Here is a 19,098-nt window from a genome sequence, read left to right as displayed (position 1 = left end):
GCATTTCACAGCAAGAGTGCACGCTCCTATGCCCTAAGTATCCACCTGTGTGTGTGTGTGTGTGTGTGTGTGTGTGTGTATTATATAATATATATATATATATATATATAGTATATTTGTGGTAGGTGGTGGCAAGCATCATCCGCTCATTTAATGTAGTGCTGCCTACTTCTTCCTTAGCCTTTATCATTCATTTTCTGTGTCTGCCCTCCTCTCCTCCTATTTCTCCCATCTTTCCTGTCACTTCTTATTGCTTTTCTTTCCTTTAAAGGTGGTTTTACATTGAGTGACAAGCCAAAGGGTTTCCTGTAAGCCAAGAAACCATTTGCAATGCTGGGTGGTACCTATATAACCAAACCATATGTGCTCCTTACATGTCACTAAGTGGATTGGTGGAGGGTTAGTGCCCCTCCCTGTAAAACAAATAACTCAAAGTCAAATGGCCGCCCCTTATGGGATTATGGCGTCTGGCAATATATATATATATATATATGAAACTATCATAGTAACTAGAATATTGTTAAAATCATTTAAGTAATCATAAAGCACTGTCAACCCATGGCAGCTGAAAGAAAACTAGAGCAGTTGTCAATTTTAAATCCATTAGTGATGTTATTACCATAATATTGACATACACTCAATCCTCATAAATCGTGGCAATTTGGGTCTGGACCACTGCCGTGATTTAAGAATTCCGTGATTTATGAATAATAACTCTTATGTGAAAAATTAATTTGGGTCTGGACTTTGGCCAACCTGCCCCCACAGCACCCTACCTACACCTATCTAGGCACTATCAAACAGAAACTTACAAATTTAGGAATATTCAGTGCATGTATTAAATAGAAATAAGCCATGTTAAGGGATCTCACCTTAATCCTATAACGAAATTGCTTAAGTGAATGGAGTTGGGTGGTGCTGGGAAGAACTTAGAACCTCTCAGCACTTGTTCTTCCCAAACTCTTTCGCCAGCTTTGAAAACTTCTCTCCCCTCTCAACACAATGAATGAGCTCCAAACGTTGACTGTACAACAACTGCGGCAGCATCTTGATGCCACACTGCTTAGAGCGCTTCATTGGGGGGTCGGGATGGGCCATGGCAGGTAGGAGGCAGGGGGAAGTTGCACAGAAAAAGCAGGTAACTTCTCGTACTCCACGGCGACGGTCTGTAGTGTGCGGACTGGCGGGACAAGAACAACAACAACATGGCGGCATTAGTATGCACATATGCCACCAGGGACACGAAGTGATTGGTTGCTGGGTTGCGATTTTGTCTGAATGCCGCAGTTTACGATTCTCCTCGGAAAAGGCCCACTTGGGTGTCTAGATCCGCGATTTTCGTGACTTAACAGTGATTTAAGGTTGCTGGCAGTCTGACGGCCACCTACCCGTGATTTACGAATCCGTGATTTATGAACATACGATTTACGAGGATTGAGTGTATAACTAACTAACGTATAGCAGTGCATTACAAATCAGCAGAATATCAATGAGACAAAAGTGGACATCAAATTTGAACAATTGTGATCACGTGGCTCCATGTTCATTTGGATGTGAACCCAATAAACTGCAAGAAAGTACCCTCTGCTGGCAAAGACTCCGAGATTTTTTGTTAAGTTTATGGTGAAGGTTTGTCTGTGCTGTGGGAATACCCAGTTCTTACATTCGAGTCTGTTAGTTTCTACACATCCAGTTGCCAGTAACACTTCTCAATTGCAAGTGCTTGTCCTACACAGGTCATGGAGACGTGAGGTGGGGTAGATGGATCCTATGGGTGACATTACTTGTCATGTGACTCCACAGCTGTGTAGGGTATGTGAAGACTTGTGACCAAATTGGGGATGGGGTCTTCTGAAATTGTGATTTAACATCCAAGTTCAGTAAGATTCATAAGTGAATGAAGAGAGAGAGACTGATTTACCCTAAGCAACACCCTGTGTGCCTCTACAGCTACCATGATGGATGTAAAGTGCTTAGTGGTACTCCATGCTTCCCTCAAAAGTACTCCTTTGGATATCCCTATTGGTAGAAAAATAACAGTGCTACCATCGCCCTTCTTCTTCACCCACTTTTTCCTCCACACTTTATACGCAAAGGCCTCTATTTTTCTTTAGAGTAAGTCAGAACTATTTTTTCTACTGGGAACCACTCACAGAATGAAGAACATTCTAAAGGACAACAATTAAACATTAGGATGGATTGACACTGGTAGTACTTGATGAAAGCACATTCATTACTCCTAAAACCTACTTCTTTAAGGTTATCAAAGGAAGTAAGGTGATAAGTACCAGGTGACAAACCTACTTCTTTAAGGCTATCAAAGGAAGTAAGGTGATAAGTACTGTACCAGGTGACATTTATACTTTTCAAAATCTTAGGAAAATATTGCCACTTGTTAGTATGCCATGGCATAAGTTGTGTGGGCTTCACTGACAAACCACTATTTAATGAATTAAGGAATGGGTGCTCAGGGCTGTTTCCACAATTCTTTGAGGTAAAGGAATGCCCAGGAGACTACAAGGGAGTAAAGGGGGTCATATCTGTACATCTGTAGGTTTAGAGAGACTGAGACATAACAGGAATTCATGGATCCCTCATTTCCCTGGCAGGCTGTGACAGTGGCAGAGACAGGGGATGAGTTGATCTGTGAAGGTTTTAGGTGACAACAAAGTGAGACCTGTTTAAGTGATGTTGAATCTGTGAAGAATATCTTGTGTATCTTCTTGAAGGATCTGCCTAAGAGAGCTTGGCAAAGAGGTCAAACACTTGCAAGACAACTCCAATTCATGGAACGGGCCAAGAGGGTTCCATCCTTATCAAAGGAGGGGTCTCCCAAAGTAACACTCCTTCCACAGCATGTCTATGGCTTTGAAAGAAAGTGAAAGAAGAAATTTAGAAAATCAAGTTCAAACAATGAAACCATATATATAACCAAGACACAGGAACTAAGCAGAAGTTATTGCTATGACTAATCTTAATACACAGAGTATGAATAAGAAAGAATGGTGACATATTATACACACCTTTCAATATATTCCTGAAGAGACACTTTTTTTATCTTTTCAGTACGATCCCTGATCTGAATAACATCACAGCCACACAGATACATCATGAAGGGTCATAAAAGGAGCATATCAGAATCAAAATCAATGTCTACAGTCCCCAAATCAAAACTCTAAATACTAAAAAGCAAAATCTAGTTAGTACTAAGGACGGAACACACTCTAAACTACACACACATAAAATCAGTATCTAACAGTCAGAGAAAACTTTATCAGTAAGCTTGTCAGAATGGTCTTGAAATGTCTAGAGGTGTCACTGGAAACCTGTTAAAATATTACTCCCTCTCGCATGTTACATCCACACGTAAGGCAGAAGCAACTAAGAGGCCAGGACTAGTGGTTAGTGGTTGAGTTACCTCACACACAGTCTTTACCTTCAGTCCTGTTGCCTTCTTCTTCAATATCTGTACACATGAGAAAACAAAAATGATGAAATTATTCTGGAATGATTAACAAAGAGAGAGAGAGAGAGAGAGAGAGAGAGAGAGAGAGATGCAAATAGACATCAAATCAGCCATCTTTTTCAGCTTGTTAAAAAAAAAAAAGAAAAAAAAAAAGACTGTACTCACTAAAATAAGGAATATGTGACAAAAAGCTAAAGTACAAGATACTGAATGAGAGGAAGGGAAAACACATCATGTTTGTTAAAAGAAGAACTGAGAAACAGATTTAGAGAACAAACAAAAATTTAAAAAGATTCACACTCCATCAAATGAAAACATAAAATAAAAAATGATCAATCCACTGGTACACACTGCTCACCTTTTGTTATGTTGCACTCAAAGGCAAGAACAGAGAAAAAAACCTAGCCATTTACCTTCTTAGACATAAAGAAATGGACAAAGTATTATGATAAATATTATACAAATACAGTACTTGTTAGTGGTTTTAATCCCTCCATCTCTTCTCACCCTTTGTTCTTCTCTTGTTTTTCGTTTCTTCTTTATTTTCTACTTGTTTTCCATTTCATCCCTATTATATCCTTCTTTTTCTCTCTTTTCCTCTTTATCCTCCTCTTGAGTCTTTTCTTGTTTTCCTCATCAGAAGCTTCCTTTCCCCCTCCCTTTCTCTCTCTCTCTCTCTCTCTCTCTCTCTCAAGTGATGAAAAATGTGTTGGAGTGAGTTATTGCCTCTTCCCAACACACACACACACACACACACACACACACACACACTTCCTTTCCTCCCTCCTCCTTTCCTTCCTCCTCTCCTTTCTCCTTACCATCTTCTCCACTCTCTTTTCTTTTCTCCTTTTTCCTTCCTTCCTGCCCTTCTTCATACCACTTTTCCTTTAATTATCACTTCCCTGTCTCAATTTCTAACCATTATTGAATATCTCTCTCTCTCTCTTTCAATCAAGGAACTATCCTCCAAGGGCTGGGGACACACACACACACACACACACACACACACACACACACACACACACACAATTTTTTTATATGAATTTTACTCTCCTTGTCCAAATCCTGGTTTTTTAAATTCAGAAATCTTACATTTTTACCCGGATTTTGCCATTATTACCCTACTCTGTTTTAGCCAGATCTGATGCTTAAAAAAAAAAAAAAAAAATCCCGAACTTACCCTTTTATTTGGGCCTTTCCATTTTTCTTTTCGGATTGTACCTTCTTTATCCATTTTTAAATTCATATTTTACAACCCACATCCAGGTTTACAGTTCTTATTCAGATCTTGTTTTCTTAAAATGGATCCTGTTCTTTTCATCCAAACCTTATTACTTGCTATATTTATCCAGACAGTCTCTCTTTTATCCACACTGCATCTATTTTAAATGAAATCCACATAGCCTTTTTTTTTTTTTTTTTTTTTTAACCACACAACCTCTCTCTCATCCAATCTCTCTTTTATCTAGATGGGCTCTTTTATCCTGACAGCCTCTCTGTTATCCAAACAGCATCTCTCTTATCCAAACAGCCTCTCTTCTATCCAGACAATCACTTTTACTCTTTCATCCAGACAACCTCTCTTTCAGTCTTTCATCGAGACAGCCTCTCTTTTATCCAGACAGCCTGTTTTTTACTAGAACAACTCCCTCTCTTATTCAGAAGAACATCTCTCTCACTCATCTGGAAAGATTAGATCAGCCCCTTTCCCTCCCTCTTCCCATCTACTCTTCCCTTCCCTCTTTCCTTCTACTCACTCATCCCTCTTCTCTCTCTCTTCCATTTGCCTTCTCTTCCCTTCTTCCTACCCTCTCCCTCTCTCTCCTTTGACTTCCTCCCTACCTCACTTCATTTTCTTTCCTTCTCTTCCCTATGCACTCCACCATCTTCTTCTTTTCCTCTCCTCCCTACCTTTTCTCTTTCTTGTCTTTAATTCCCTCCAACCCCCCCCTCCTCTCTTCCATTCTCCCCCTCCCTACGCTCTTCCTCTCTCTCTCTCTCTCTCTCTTTCTTTTCCACCCACTTACCTCCCTTTCTCTCATCCCACTCTCCTCTTTTTCCTCCTCCCTATTCCTCCACCCATTCATCACCCCCCTTTCTTCCCTCCTGTCCCTCCTTCTCAGGTCTGGACAGTGCGAGATCTCCTCACTTTATCTGGCCATTTATTCTTACCTTCCTCCCCTATTCCAACGCTCCCCTCCTTTCCTCTTCTCTCTCCTTCCATTCTCCTTTCCTCCTGGCTGATCTAGTTTCTCTTCTATCTCCTCCTTCTCCTCTTCCCCTCCCTCTCTTATGTCTCATTTTTTCCCATCTTTTCTCCCTATCTCTTCCCCTCTTCTATTTCTCCCCCTTCTTCATTCAATTTCGTCTTATTACCTTTCCCTTCCCCCTACCTCCCCTATCCCCATCTCTCTCTCTCCCTCTCTCTCTGATCTCAACGCAATATTTCCTCATTTCATCAGCAGATTCTCAATACCCCCCTCCCCCTCTCTCTCAATCTCTCCTCCTTCCTCTAATCTTAACTCAATATTTCCTCATTTCATCTCCTGACACTCATTTCCCCCCCCCCTCTTCTCTCTATCTATCTCCCTTCTTCCCTCCCCTAATCTTAACTCAATATTTCCTCATTTCACCCACAGTCATTCAGTTCCCCCCTTCTCTCTCTCTCTCTCCAATATTTCCTCCTTTTAACTTGACAGCTTCTCATATTATCTTCCCTCCTGTTCTCCAACATTCTTCTTCTTCTGCTTCCCCTCCTCTAATTTTCCTTCACTCTTGACTTCTTTCAGTCCCTCTATCTCATACAAAAATAAATAAAAATAAAAATAAATTCGTACTATGACTCAAAACAGATCGGCCTTTTCTCTTATCCAGACATGAAACAAATCGTCCAATTCTTCCCTGACTTGTCCGTTATATGTCCCTCGTTTAACCGGACATTTCCCCTCTCTTATCCAGACATCACCCTCTCTTGTCCGGATGGCTGACAATGCTGATAATCCGGAAATACATGAACCAATTTTCCGGGGCTGCGAGGCACCATGTTAAGTGACAAGTGGGAGGAGGGGTGTCGAGTGCTCTCTCTCTCTCTCTCTCTCTCTCTGTATTAAAATTCTCCACTCTCTTCTCTCTTCCCAGTTTTTTTCTCATTCTTTACTCAGTCCTTCCTCTCCATCTTTATTTCTTCATTCCATATTTTTGTTCTCCATCTCAACATCCCATCCCCACAACTCTCTCAGGTATCTACTCTACTCTTCTCACCTCACTTCACACTGCTCGCTCTTATTTCTATCCATTTTCCACCTCTGTCTCTCCTATCCATTTATTTAACTATCATCTTTCTCCCTCCTCTTTCTGTACATCCTCTATCTACCTTCGAGAGAGAGAGAGAGAGAGAGAGAGAGAGAGAAATTTTAGAATATCAAAATCAACAATGCCAATACCACACTAGCCTTAAAACAAAACAAACACCAGGATATTAGCAAATTCTATATACAAAAAAACACTAAAAAATTAAATAGGTATACATTACAAAGAGAAAGAGAGAATATAACAAATAGGCACCGAGAAACACGCACATATGTAATGGTAAATGCCAAGACTTGGAAGTGAGAGAGCTGTTTCGAAATTGCTGTAGCCGAATCTGCATGCAAATAGGTTCCTAGGCATCTGAAGACAAAGGAACACACGCAAGGGCAATTTAACCTAACCTAACATGACCTACAGCAATCTCGTCGACCCAGAAACTTACAGTAAGCTAATCCATCATAATCTAACCTAACTCATTCTATGTTACCCTAACCTAATTCATCATGACCTACAGTAGCCTAGTCAAACCAACCTGGCCTACTTCAAAACCAAGCAGACCTAATCCAACTACAGTACAGTATCTGTTATATACAAAACCTAACCAAGTCTAACCCAACCAACCTAACACTGCCCTATTAAACATCCAATATGATGTTTCAATTATCATATCCCTGTTATCTCCTGACACTTTAATTCAAGTCAGGAAAGCCCTCTTGTGCTGGAACTTTACTGGAGGCTCTAGCCAACTCCTCATGCAAGAAATTTTTCTGAAGCTAAATAAAATCGTCTGATGATAGCAAAAATCAAACAAAATTACGTTCTTGGTCTGAAGGGATTTAACAGAACCTAACCTAACCTAGCCAAGACTGACCTACACATGCTGCAAGCAGCTTAACAAACCCAATTTATCTCCCCCAATCAATACAAAATCACACACCCAACACAATCCAACATAGCTTACTCTACCCTTTACCATCAAACCTACCTTAACTTGAGCACAATTTTGCCTAATATAACTGGTACAGTATCAACCTAACTTAGGCTACATTAGCTTAATCTAACCAAATCTCTGCTAACCCAAGTCACCTTGGTCAAATATCCAAACCAAATGAACCAAATCCAACAATTCCACCAACAGTATATAAAAATAATCTATAAATAAGCTAGCTGGAGTAAGAAAAATATGACAAGAGCAATAAATGAATGAATTACCTTCAGCAGGGAAAGATAATATACCATGGGGCGTTAAAAAATTAAAAATAATTAAAAATGATAAATGCAGTTCGTGAATTACCCTGAGTGTGGTAAAGAAGGATGGTGCAGGTCTGGGCTGGGTGTTGGCCCGGGATCGCTCCCCTGGTCTGCGGGGATCCAGAGGCGGTGAATCCTGGGGTGACACGTCGGTGCCCCTGGGGATTGGCAAGTATTCTTTAGTTACTCATTATAAAATAAATGATCTTATTATTGAAAGTAAGACTTTAGGAGACAGCTTTTTTTTTTTCTTTCTTTTTTTTTCTTTTTTTTTTTTTAATCCATCAAAGATACATTTTTTTTTTTTTCTCGAGAACTCAAACGGGTACTGCTGAAGGTTGTGAGTGCCATCTCATTATAGCCAAAACAGCCAAAGCAGCCGACTACGTCACAGAAATATTAATTACAGCTGTCTTTGGTGAATGCCATTTTCATCTCTATTGAATTTTGTTTCTGTGACCTTCCAGTTTATGCTAAATGCCATCTTGGTTTTGTTAAATAACATAATCTTATGTTTTGCTATGGCTGGGTTGAATAAAGCCTTGATAGGCTTGGTAAAGTCTAGACTGACAACACTAGGTCTAGCGCGTCAGATCAGATATGCTACCATCAGACTATGCTGGGTTCCGTTCAGTTTGTCAGGATACAAACCAAAATCATAGTTGAAGCTAAAGACAACTCCCCACCATAAATTATACTTTTAGGCACTACCAGATGCATACTGGTAAATGATTTTTTCCATAATATCTCATAACCAAAGTGGCGCTGGCAAACTTCACATATACCTGCTTTGAAATGTGGGATAAGATGAGAAACTTAACTGTAATATGATCGTACATAAGAGTACTGAGAGAGAGAGAGAGAGAGAGAGAGAGAGAGAGAGAGATTTGCAAATATCTAGTGTTAATTCTAGAATCTGATACAAATAAATTCAAACAAAGCGCAAAATTGAAATACGTAAAATTATTGTCAACAGCAAAAGTTCATAGCTCAAAATAATGTTCGTAAGTGGGAGAGCAACACTTTTTTTTTTTTTTCTAACATCAGATTATTATTTTTTTTTTAACAGGTGATTCTTGGGGTTCTAAGGATGATCATGATCTTTAGTTTATAACCTGTGTATTTACTTATATTAGTCTGCAAGTCTACATCCTTCCCATTACACTTTTTCATGACTAGCATTATTCTAGTTGATAAACTATACTGTTAAGGTAATTTAATGCCAGGTTAGAGTAACAAGAGTATACTAAGCAAATTCCCTAGGTATACCAGTAGCAGATAGTTTTGAAACCTTTCCATTGTACTTCTTCATGATTAGCATGTCTCCCTTGCTAAGCTGTTGCATCAACTCAACATTATTTCAAGTTGACAGACAGATATATAGATAATCATTACATATCACAAACAGATGCAATAAGTCCTGGTTATATGCCACAGATGCTCAAAATACAGGATGGTTCATATGTAACATGTCTGATTACATGTGTTTTGTCCTCTCCTTTTGGACCATACCTTACCTCATCCTTGGGTGGGAAGAAGAGGTTAGGATGATGATGATGATGATTATGATTGCAATAATGAGCATAATATGATGGCTGATGTTATTATGATTATGATGATGACTGATGTGGTGAACGGCTCAGTCAGCACTACCGTGTCTACTGTGCATCATTTTCTATTTCCCATAACCCTTCCTTACTTTATAATGATTGCTTGTTTGCATCCACTGTTTGCATTATTTTTCATAAATTAATCAAATATATCCTCTTGCATTTGCTTCCAATAATTGCCAACGGCCATACCACGTTGAGTACACCGCTTCCCGTCCGATCAGCGAAGTTGAGCAACGTTGGGTCTGGTTAGTACTTGGATGGGTGACCGCCTGGGAACACCAGATGCTGTTCTCCCTATGTGTCAAGTGGGGTTGGTGGAGGATTAGTGCCCCTCCCTGTAAAACAATTAACTCTAAGCCCTTGGTCACCCCGTCTGGGATACATGGCGTCTGGCAATGAATGGAAAAAAAAAAAAATTATTGATCTTTCATCCCCATGCTCACCAAAAATGAAATACGAAACTCAATTCCTTACTTTCCATTGCAATCCAGGAATAAATAAAATATGGTGTTGATATTCTTTTTATGTCAAATTGTGGGCAGAGATTAGGTCCGTTCCCTGAGGACAAGAGGAAAGAGGAAAATCAAGAGTAAACGAAGAGGAAATACGAGCAAAATCAAGAGGCATTATGAACCCGAGTTACCTGGGCTTCCTCCTCAACCCCATTATGAAACGTGTGTGTGTGTGTGTGTGTGTGTGTGTGTGTGTGTGTGTGTGTGTGTGTGTGTGTGTGTGTGTGTGTGTGTGTGTGTGTGTGTGTGTGTGTGTGTGTGTGTGTGTGTGTGTGTGTGTGTGTGTGTGTGTGTGTGTGTGTGTGTGTGTGTGTGTGTGTGTGTGTGTGTGTGTGTGTGTGTGTGTGTGTGTGTGTGTGTGTGTGTGTGTGTGTGTGTGTGTGTGTGTGTGTGTGTGTGTGTGTGTGTGTGTGTGTGTGTGTGTGTGTGTGTGTGTGTGTGTGTGTGTGTGTGTGTGTGTGTGTGTGTGTGTGTGTGTGTGTGTGTGTGTGTGTGTGTGTGTGTGTGTGTGTGTGTGTGTGTGTGTGTGTGTGTGTGTGTGTGTGTGTGTGTGTGTGTGTGTGTGTGTGTGTGTGTGTGTGTGTGTGTGTGTGTGTGTGTGTGTGTGTGTGTGTGTGTGTGTGTTAATGAAACCTGGTAAATTTGGCCCGTAGAGTTTAGGATACAAGCAGAGTAACCTGGAACTCACCTTATTCACACACACACCTCACCAGATCCACCCCTCGCTAATACCTCACCTCACCTCACCTTGCTCCCTCACACCTTATATTTCATACCTCATTCTTTGTTCACCTTACACCGCATATTTCCCACCTCACCTCATCCTCACACTACCTCTTAACTTCAACGAGAATCCTCACACACGGTCACACCTCAAAAATCCAAACTTATCCTCCCACTGCACCTGACACCCCAAGACCTCTCATTCACCACCACATCCTCGTGTTCCTCACCTCAATTATCACCCCATACGTCACATTTTCTCCGTTCCAGTGTCTCATCTCATCACACCTCATGCCCAAACATCACATTTCCTGTTTTCCACTTCATTTCATTTTCTTCCGTTTCCGCACTCATCACACCACACCACACCACACCACACCTCACCCCACCCCACCTCACCTCACCTCACCTCTCCTCACACCTCACATCATCTCACATCCCCCTAAGTTCCACCTCAACTTCTTGCAGCACTTCTGGTCGTAACGTCTTGTGGAGATTGCGTAACATCTCAATTTTAACGATTTATGCTGCAAATTACACCTTAACACTGTCCTCTACGTCATTTACATCGCTTTAAAACAGATGTGGTTTGTATTAATAACATACAAGGGGTTACTGGGTGGTAATATACAGAATAAATCACTAGGGAAGAGGTGTTACGAAATATTAAAAGAAAAAAACAGTGTACATTTCCATCTCTCGTTTCCCACATCACCCTCATTTTCCTCACCTTATGTTTCACATTACAGCCGTCCTAATACCTTGCCTCACCCTCACATCTCACCTTACTTCACCTCATACCCTATCCAATCATTTCTCTTCTCATCTCCTTCAACCTAATACTCTCATCTCTCTCTTAGTACCAAATATCGTCACATCTTAAACTGAATGCTGTCACATCCAACATAAAAACTTCCACTTTATAGTCTCTCTCTCTCTCTCTCTCTCTCTCTCTCTCTCTCTCTCTCTCTCTCACCTTTCGGCATTTGTTCACCTTTTGTCCGATTTTTACACCGACCCCTTACTTTCTGACCTACTTCTCTCTCTCTCTCTCTCTCTCTCTCTCTCTCTCTCTCTCTCTCTCTCTCTCTTCCTCCTTTCTTTTTTCCTACCCTTTTTTCTTACCCATCTTTCTTCGGCTTCCATCGCTCTCTGGTTTACATCTCTTCCTTCCTCCTTTTCCCTCATCTCTTTTTTTCTTCCAGTTTAGTTAGTTTTTGCCATTTTTATTTCCTGTTTTTTCCTCCTCGTTCTCCTCCTCCTCCTCCTTCTCCCTCCTTCCTCCCTCCCTCCCTCTCACTCACGCACAAAATTTCTAATCTTCTTCCGTCTCACTGAGCGCTCGCTCGCACGCACGCACGCACGCACGCACGCACACGCACACGCGCGCGCACACACACACACACACACACACACACACACACACACACACACACTGTCGAGTGAGGATGCAGTAATTCCGGGGATGAGATTGCTTCTCTCTCTCTCTCTCTCCCTCTCTCTCTCTTTCTCTCTCATCTGAATATTGGATAATTTAACCTTTAAATGGCGACTGACGACTTTGACTTAACACTAAACAATTCTGCTGAGAAAGAGAGAGAGAGAGAGAGGGAGAGGGGGGGGGATGTAATTGGGCAATTATATCTTAGCAGGAAGCTAAGTAGGTAATCAGGATACGCAAGTAAGTTGTACAAAGGGAGGTAGGAAGGTCTGGTAAGTTGGAAGGTAAGTAAAACAATAAGTATGTAAGTATGTATGTGTGTTTGTATGTATGTAAGTTTGTATGTATGTATGTTTGTATGTATGTATGTTTGTATCTATGTATGTACGTATGTATGTAGGTTTGGTAAGTTGGAAGGTAAGTAAAACGATAAGTATGTATGTATGTATGTATGCAGGCAGGTAGGTAGATGGGTGGGTAAGCTGGTAAAGGTGTGACGTAAGGAAATCGGAAGGTAGGTACGTAAGCTATGTTAGAACGTAAGATACAGGTAGGTAGGTGGGTAGGTACAACACGAAATACTGCAAACACATAGGTACGACAATACGTTATCAGCTGCAAGGTAAGTATGAAGGTAGGCCAGTGAGAACGGAGGTTACAAAGACAGCAAGAGAAAATTTTAAAAAAGGAAATAAAATACATAAAATAATAAGAAATCTCGGGTATGACCAACCTCTCCCCAGACGCTGAGCGGGTGCGATGCATGAGATCGGTGGCGGACTTGGAGAAGGAGCGGCGCATAGACCCCCCCTGGTGGCCATTTTCTCGACTACTGCCCACACCTGAAGCGATAACAAAGAGTCCTGATTAGCCTGGATTAGGTTAGGTCAGATTAGGTAAGGCTGGATTAGGTTAGGTGAGGATAGGCTAGGCTGGGCTGAGCTAGGTTAAATTAGGTTAGGCTAAGTTAGGTACGTATTGTTAGGTTAGATAAGGTTAGGAAGGGTTGGACTAGGTTAGTTTTGTTTAGGTTGAGTTATAATACGAAAGGTTAGGCTATGCTGAGCTGGGTCAGGATAAACTGAGTTGATTCTGATTTGGGATCAGTTGGCAGGTTGGGTTAGGTTGTATTGAGTCATTTAAAACTGGAGTAAGTTGGCTAGGATGGATCAGGTTTGGCTGGGCTTTCCATGATTAGGTTAGGTTAGATGACGCTGGGCCAGGTTAGGTTGGGTTAGATACGATCAGGATTAGGACAGGTTATATTTAAGCGATCAAGATTAGGATAGGTTTAAGTCTGGTTGGGATGTATTAGGATGAAGGCTATCAAATTTTAATATCCATTATTGTTTTCTTGTATTCGATTCTGGACATAATCGTGGACGCCCGTCTTCAAGATCCAGTTGGCTTAGTCGACATCCAGCAGAGGGAGGTACACACAAGGCCACGTCACCCAATGTGCACTTGTACCCACAATCTAGATGGCAGCTACGATCTTGTTATTTGCAAAAACACACACACGAGCAGACCAAACCAGTCAGTTGCTTTACGCTGTGTTGGAGTGGTGGTGGAGTGTGATGGTAGTGGTAGTGTGTGATGGTAATGGTTGTGTGATGGTGTTGTGGCTGTGGTGGTAGTATGGTGTTTGTTGTGGCGGTTATGGTGGTTATTTGGTGGTCCTTGTGGTTGCTGTGTGTGGTTGGGTGTACCTCACTATCATGGGAGAAATGGTTGTATGGTGGCACTGATGGTGGTGATAGTAATAGCTGCTGTGTATGGCAGAAGTAGAAGTAGAAGTGGTAGCAATTATAGTTAAGGAAGTGATGGTGGTTGTAGTTGTGAGTGATGGGAGTTGACTCACGGCATATTTTAGGAATAACATATGATTCTGGAAACATATCTTACCGAGAAAGTTAATGAGCACTGGTTCTAATCTCTTCACTACGGAACGTGTAGTAAGCCGAATTAAAGCGTCTGACAATTACAAGAACAAACGATTTTTTTTTTTTTTACAGGAAGGCGCTAAGGGAGATTTGCAAACTCGTCACTACAAGAAGCCTCCCACAGTTGAATAAAATCGTCTGGCAGTTGCAAGAACTAAATACTGTAATTTTAAAAAGGCCATTGCAGTATATGAGTTAAATCTTCAATCTTTTCTCTGCACCAGCCGGGATTCGAACTCCTGACTCGATGATCCACAATCCACCACCTTTTCCACCTGACCACCACCTCCCCCATTCTACCGAAGTGAAGGGAGTTGGTTGGTTGGTACTATCTGTAAAGCTAGTTGTAGTGGTAGTAGCTGTGAGTAGTGGCAGAGGTAGTACTGCTGACAGTGGAGGTAATTATGGTGGTGGCTGAGCGATGGTAGCAGTGGTAGTAATGATGTGAGAAGAGGTAGTAATGGTGGGTATGTTGGCATGGTGGTAGTTATGGTGCTGTCGGTATGTGGCAGTGGTTCTAGTAATGATGGTAGTAGTGGTGATGGTTGTGGTAGTATTGGTAGTGGTAGAGATGGTGGTGGTCATAATGTTGTAATGGTGGTAATGCTTGTAGTAGTGGTAGCGATAATGCTGGCAGTGGTGGTAGTCATGGTGGTGACCGTAAGTTGTAGAAGTGGTGGTATGTTGGTTGTACCTGTGGTGATGGCAATCATGGTGGTGGTAGTATGTAGCAGTGGTAGTGGTGGTAGTTGTGGTAGTCGTGGTAGCGGTAGTGGTAGCAGCGATAATGTTGGCAGTGCCTGTATTGGTGGTGATGGTACCTGAGTGTCTGGTGGTGGCAGTGAAGATGTTGTTGGTGGAGGTGGTGGCAGTGAGTGGTGGAAGTGAGTCCAGAAACCTTAGCTGTCTGCTCTGTGGCTTCACGACAGCTAACTCCTTGAAGCTAACATACCCGCACGCTGAAAAATGCAGCTAACTTTTATTTTCCACAGAACGAACACACAGACAGCTCACAGATACGCCATGAACACATAGACGAAGCACGAACACACTGACTACCTGACAAACACCACACACCTCACACACAAAACGATTACACAGCAAACTATCATCTTCGTCACGATCATTATCATCATTATCAACACACAAACCACAAAAACACAACACAAGCCAGATAAACACTACACCGACTACATGACATACATCAAACACTTCACACAGACAACAATTAGACATCAAAACTATCATCATCATCATCATCATCATCACGATCATTATCATCATCAACACACAACAAAAACCAAACAAACTCAAGCCACATGAACACTACACAGCCACACACACACAAACTCCAGGTGCCTCTCCTGTGATAACAGCCAGGTAAGAATTCAGTGTTTGTTCAGGCTACAGTTCTGAGCATACAAAGGCCAGCATTTTCTTAGCGTTTTTTTTAATTCTTGCTGCTACCTGCGATTTACTTCAGCTTACAAGTTGGCCCTATACCGTTTTCACTCTAACCTGACCTAAACCTGCCATGCCTCGGTCTTCAATACCCAAGTGTAACAATAGACTGACACTGGAATATGATGCTAGTCACGAAAAAGTGCTCTGGAAAGGATGCAGGGCCGTAGTACTGTCTTCCTCTAATAATGAACTACGTGAAATATCCTGTAAAATGGACGAAACTCTGCGCCAAGTTAGAGTAAACGTAGTATATTAATGGACAGGGTAAATCCAACCCTGTTATTTAATCCCTCTAGTTCCAAAGGTTTATTCTAATGTCAATAAAATCGTCAGGGTATAGGAAAATAAAGCAAAATTACAGTACCGGTACTCGTGCCGAAGGGATGAAGAAGGTGACTGACACATCTTATTTAATTATCAGGTTTGCATAGTACACCTTAACCCTTTGAATCCCATTTTTTAAAGATAATTCTAGCTAACTACAGATTTATTTATATTACGAGGGACTTTTCAAACTTGAAGGCTCAGATGCAGTCTTTATCACCCCCTTCACTACTAGGCTTCCTTAATATGTTCAGTATAAATCGTTTGCACAAGGAAGAATTAAATACAGCACGTCAACAGAAAGAAGGGGTTATTTGTTGTGGCTGCCAGGATTTTTTGCTGAATAAAATCGTCTGACGCAAGCTAGAATACAGTACGAACTTTCTTATTCCCCTACTGATCGCCAGATTTTATTCAGCTTAGGAAGGATCTTTCGTACTGAAGGGGTTAGAGGGGAGATACCTGGAGCCTCCTAGACCCACCAGAATATGACCTAAGTGCTGATGTTAAAAGTCAGTGGTGATAAGAGTGGAGGTAATGAGGGACTGACTCTCTCTCTCTCTAGTTTTCCTTGGTATCCTTTACTTATTCCATTTTGTTTCTTACTATGCCATTTCCTCCCAGCTTCTCCCCCTCCTCTCTCTCTTCTCCCCTTTCCTCCATTCCCCAGCTTCTTCTGCTTCCTTTTTCTCCATCCTCTTGATCCCTATTTTCTCCCTTCTAGGCCCCCTCAATCCCCTCCTCCCTTCCCCTCTCTCTCTTCCCCTCCTTTCCACCCCCCCAACTATCTCGCTCCTTCCTTTCCTTCTCATCTCCTTTCTTCCTTCATTTCCTCTCTCTCTTTCCCCTTCATTCCCATCCTGTTGCCTATTTACCTGGCATTTTCCCCTCCCCTTACTTCTTCCTCCTTCATCTTTATTTGACTCTCTCTCTCTCTCTCTCTCTCTCAGACACGCACGAGGGCTTAGATCTTGTTTACGGTAGGGGTGAATGTGACTTTTGAGAGAGAGAGAGAGAGAGAGAGAGAGAGAGAGAGAGAGAGGGAGGGAGGGAGGGAGGGAGGGAGGGAGGGAGGGAGGGAGGGAGAGAGAGAGAGAGAGAGAGAGAGAGAGAGAGAGAGAGAGAGAGAGAAATGTACCGTACAGTAGGTAGGTTTATAGACAATAGCTAAACAGACAGTATAAAAATCACACACACACACACACACACACACACACACACACACACACACACACACACACACACCTCATTACCCCATCCCCCATTTATCACCATAACCATTACGTCCTGTGCTTATTTATGGATAGTCTGCTCGTATATAACTTTCTTTTTATCCTACCTACCCCATTTATTGCTGGGATATATCGGTGGGGTTAGGGTGGTGATGATGATGATGATGATGATGATGATGAAATGAAGACGAAAATGACGAAGATGGTTGTTCCACACTGTAAAATTCTATGTAACAAATTCGAACTTCAGACGATTTTATTCTTGTTATATACCTCCAGACGATTTACTTCAGGCCAATAAGTAACTCTGAAATAAATCAATAACAAACCCCTCCAATCACTTCTGTTTGCTCATGACTTTTTTTCGTTCCACTCGGGCCACCACCAGACGATTTTATTAACTCCTTCAGAGCCGAGGAAGTCTTGAGTAGTAAAATCTTCTTGGTGTACCAGGTGATTTAACTCAAGATTTACTCGTGAAGTGGCTAATTTATTATATTATATACTCGTTATTATAATTCCTGAAGTTCGGGTCTTCAGTAAGGTTCATAAAAGCCTCTGAAAATTAAAGAAAAAAGAAACTACGTGACTACGTCGCTGGATTGAAAAGTTACGTTCCGGACGCACCTGTCGCAGTGAAGCGGTTAGATATTCACACGGGGCGGGGTGGATGCGATACAGAACTTGGTACTGCGGAGACAAGAATCAGAGGTGAATGGGCCAAGCTCAATTTCCTCCCTATCGTACAGCTGTTCGATAAGTAACCCTGGTCTGTCTGACCAAGCAGATCCATCAACCGTAGGCAAGCAATCGTCCCTGCACGGCCGTATTGTACAGAGAACCGATGTTGGCGGTGGACAGCCCCCTAACCTAAGCAGGACGTGGGGAAGAGTGCTAAGGTTTGGTTTCAGAATGGACGCCGAATTTGCGTCTCCCCACCCAGTTAACCGGTGCACCATGGGTGGCTTCACATTAGCCTCTTATATGGTTACATAGTTACCACTCTGCATTACAAATGGTTCCCTGGGTTAAAGGAATCCACTAGGCTTGTTAGTATGCGTAGACCCAGCTGAAGTGGATAAAGGAGTAATAAAAAGTGACAGGAAGGATGAAACATGTAGAAGAGGGAAGACACAGAAAAAGAATGTTAAAAGTGAGGGAACAAGTAGGCAACATTACATCAGAAGAGTGGATGATGGTCGTCACCACCGACCACCTGCTCCCGTGCAGTGGGTACGACGTATGACGCAGCTTGCAACACAAGTGCTGGTGAGTTGGGTCGCCGCGTCTCTACCAAGATCCATACCGGTCAGGACTCGGGTTTCTTGTCCCCCACTACTGCTTCTTAACCTCTTCACTACAATGATGTCTTTACTGTATTTATTCCTGCTATCCAGAGACGATTCTGTTCAGCTTAGGATAGACTTCTCGGACCGGAGGGGTGAGATATAGCCTTCATTAACCCTTTTCAACGGAAGTGGTTTTCCAGAGATGAAGATAATCACATGGGATAGCAGGCATGAACGAAAGTAACCTCATCGTACAAAGATGGTTGCATCACGCACGGAAGACGTAAACTCTCTCTCTCTCTCTCTCTCTCTCTCTCGTGGCCCAGCGACAAACTAAACAAGAGTAACACAAACAACCAAACCAAACATAACTCTCACTCCAGAGCTTGCTTCCTCCTCCTCCTCCTCCTCCTCCTCCTCCTCTCCTCCTGCTGTTGCTCCTCCTCCTCCTCATCTTCCTCCTCCTCCTGTCTTTGTCTTTTCCACACTCCATTCCCCTCGCCACATCTCGTCCAATTCCTCTCTCCTTCC

General features: G+C 42.0%; 1 protein-coding gene and 1 non-coding gene across 2 annotated transcripts in view; one reads left to right on the top strand and one right to left on the bottom strand.

The window, feature by feature from the left end:
* The window catches only part of Mctp (multiple C2 domain and transmembrane region protein), a 674,963-nt gene that overhangs the window by 331,142 nt on the left and 324,723 nt on the right, over window positions 1-19,098 (bottom strand). Inside the window, exons 3-4 of the mRNA XM_080277510.1 lie at window positions 13,049-13,157; window positions 8,070-8,184 (exon numbers count right to left, since the gene is read on the bottom strand). Of these exons, the coding sequence (XP_080133636.1) occupies window positions 8,070-8,184; window positions 13,049-13,157 (224 nt within the window). The remainder of the gene's footprint in view (window positions 1-8,069; window positions 8,185-13,048; window positions 13,158-19,098) is intronic.
* LOC145406552 (5S ribosomal RNA) lies at window positions 9,815-9,933 on the top strand. The gene has a single exon (XR_013898573.1). It is a non-coding gene; the product is annotated as a 5S ribosomal RNA (ribosomal RNA).

This window comes from Coenobita brevimanus, chromosome 70 (assembly GCF_032717465.1).
Source record: "Coenobita brevimanus isolate Jiangsu-jjx chromosome 70, ASM3271746v2, whole genome shotgun sequence".
In the NCBI taxonomy this organism is placed as follows: Eukaryota; Metazoa; Arthropoda; class Malacostraca; order Decapoda; family Coenobitidae; genus Coenobita; species Coenobita brevimanus.
The sequence above is the reverse complement of the archived record's forward strand: the minus strand, read 5'-3'. Positions and strand labels throughout refer to the sequence as shown.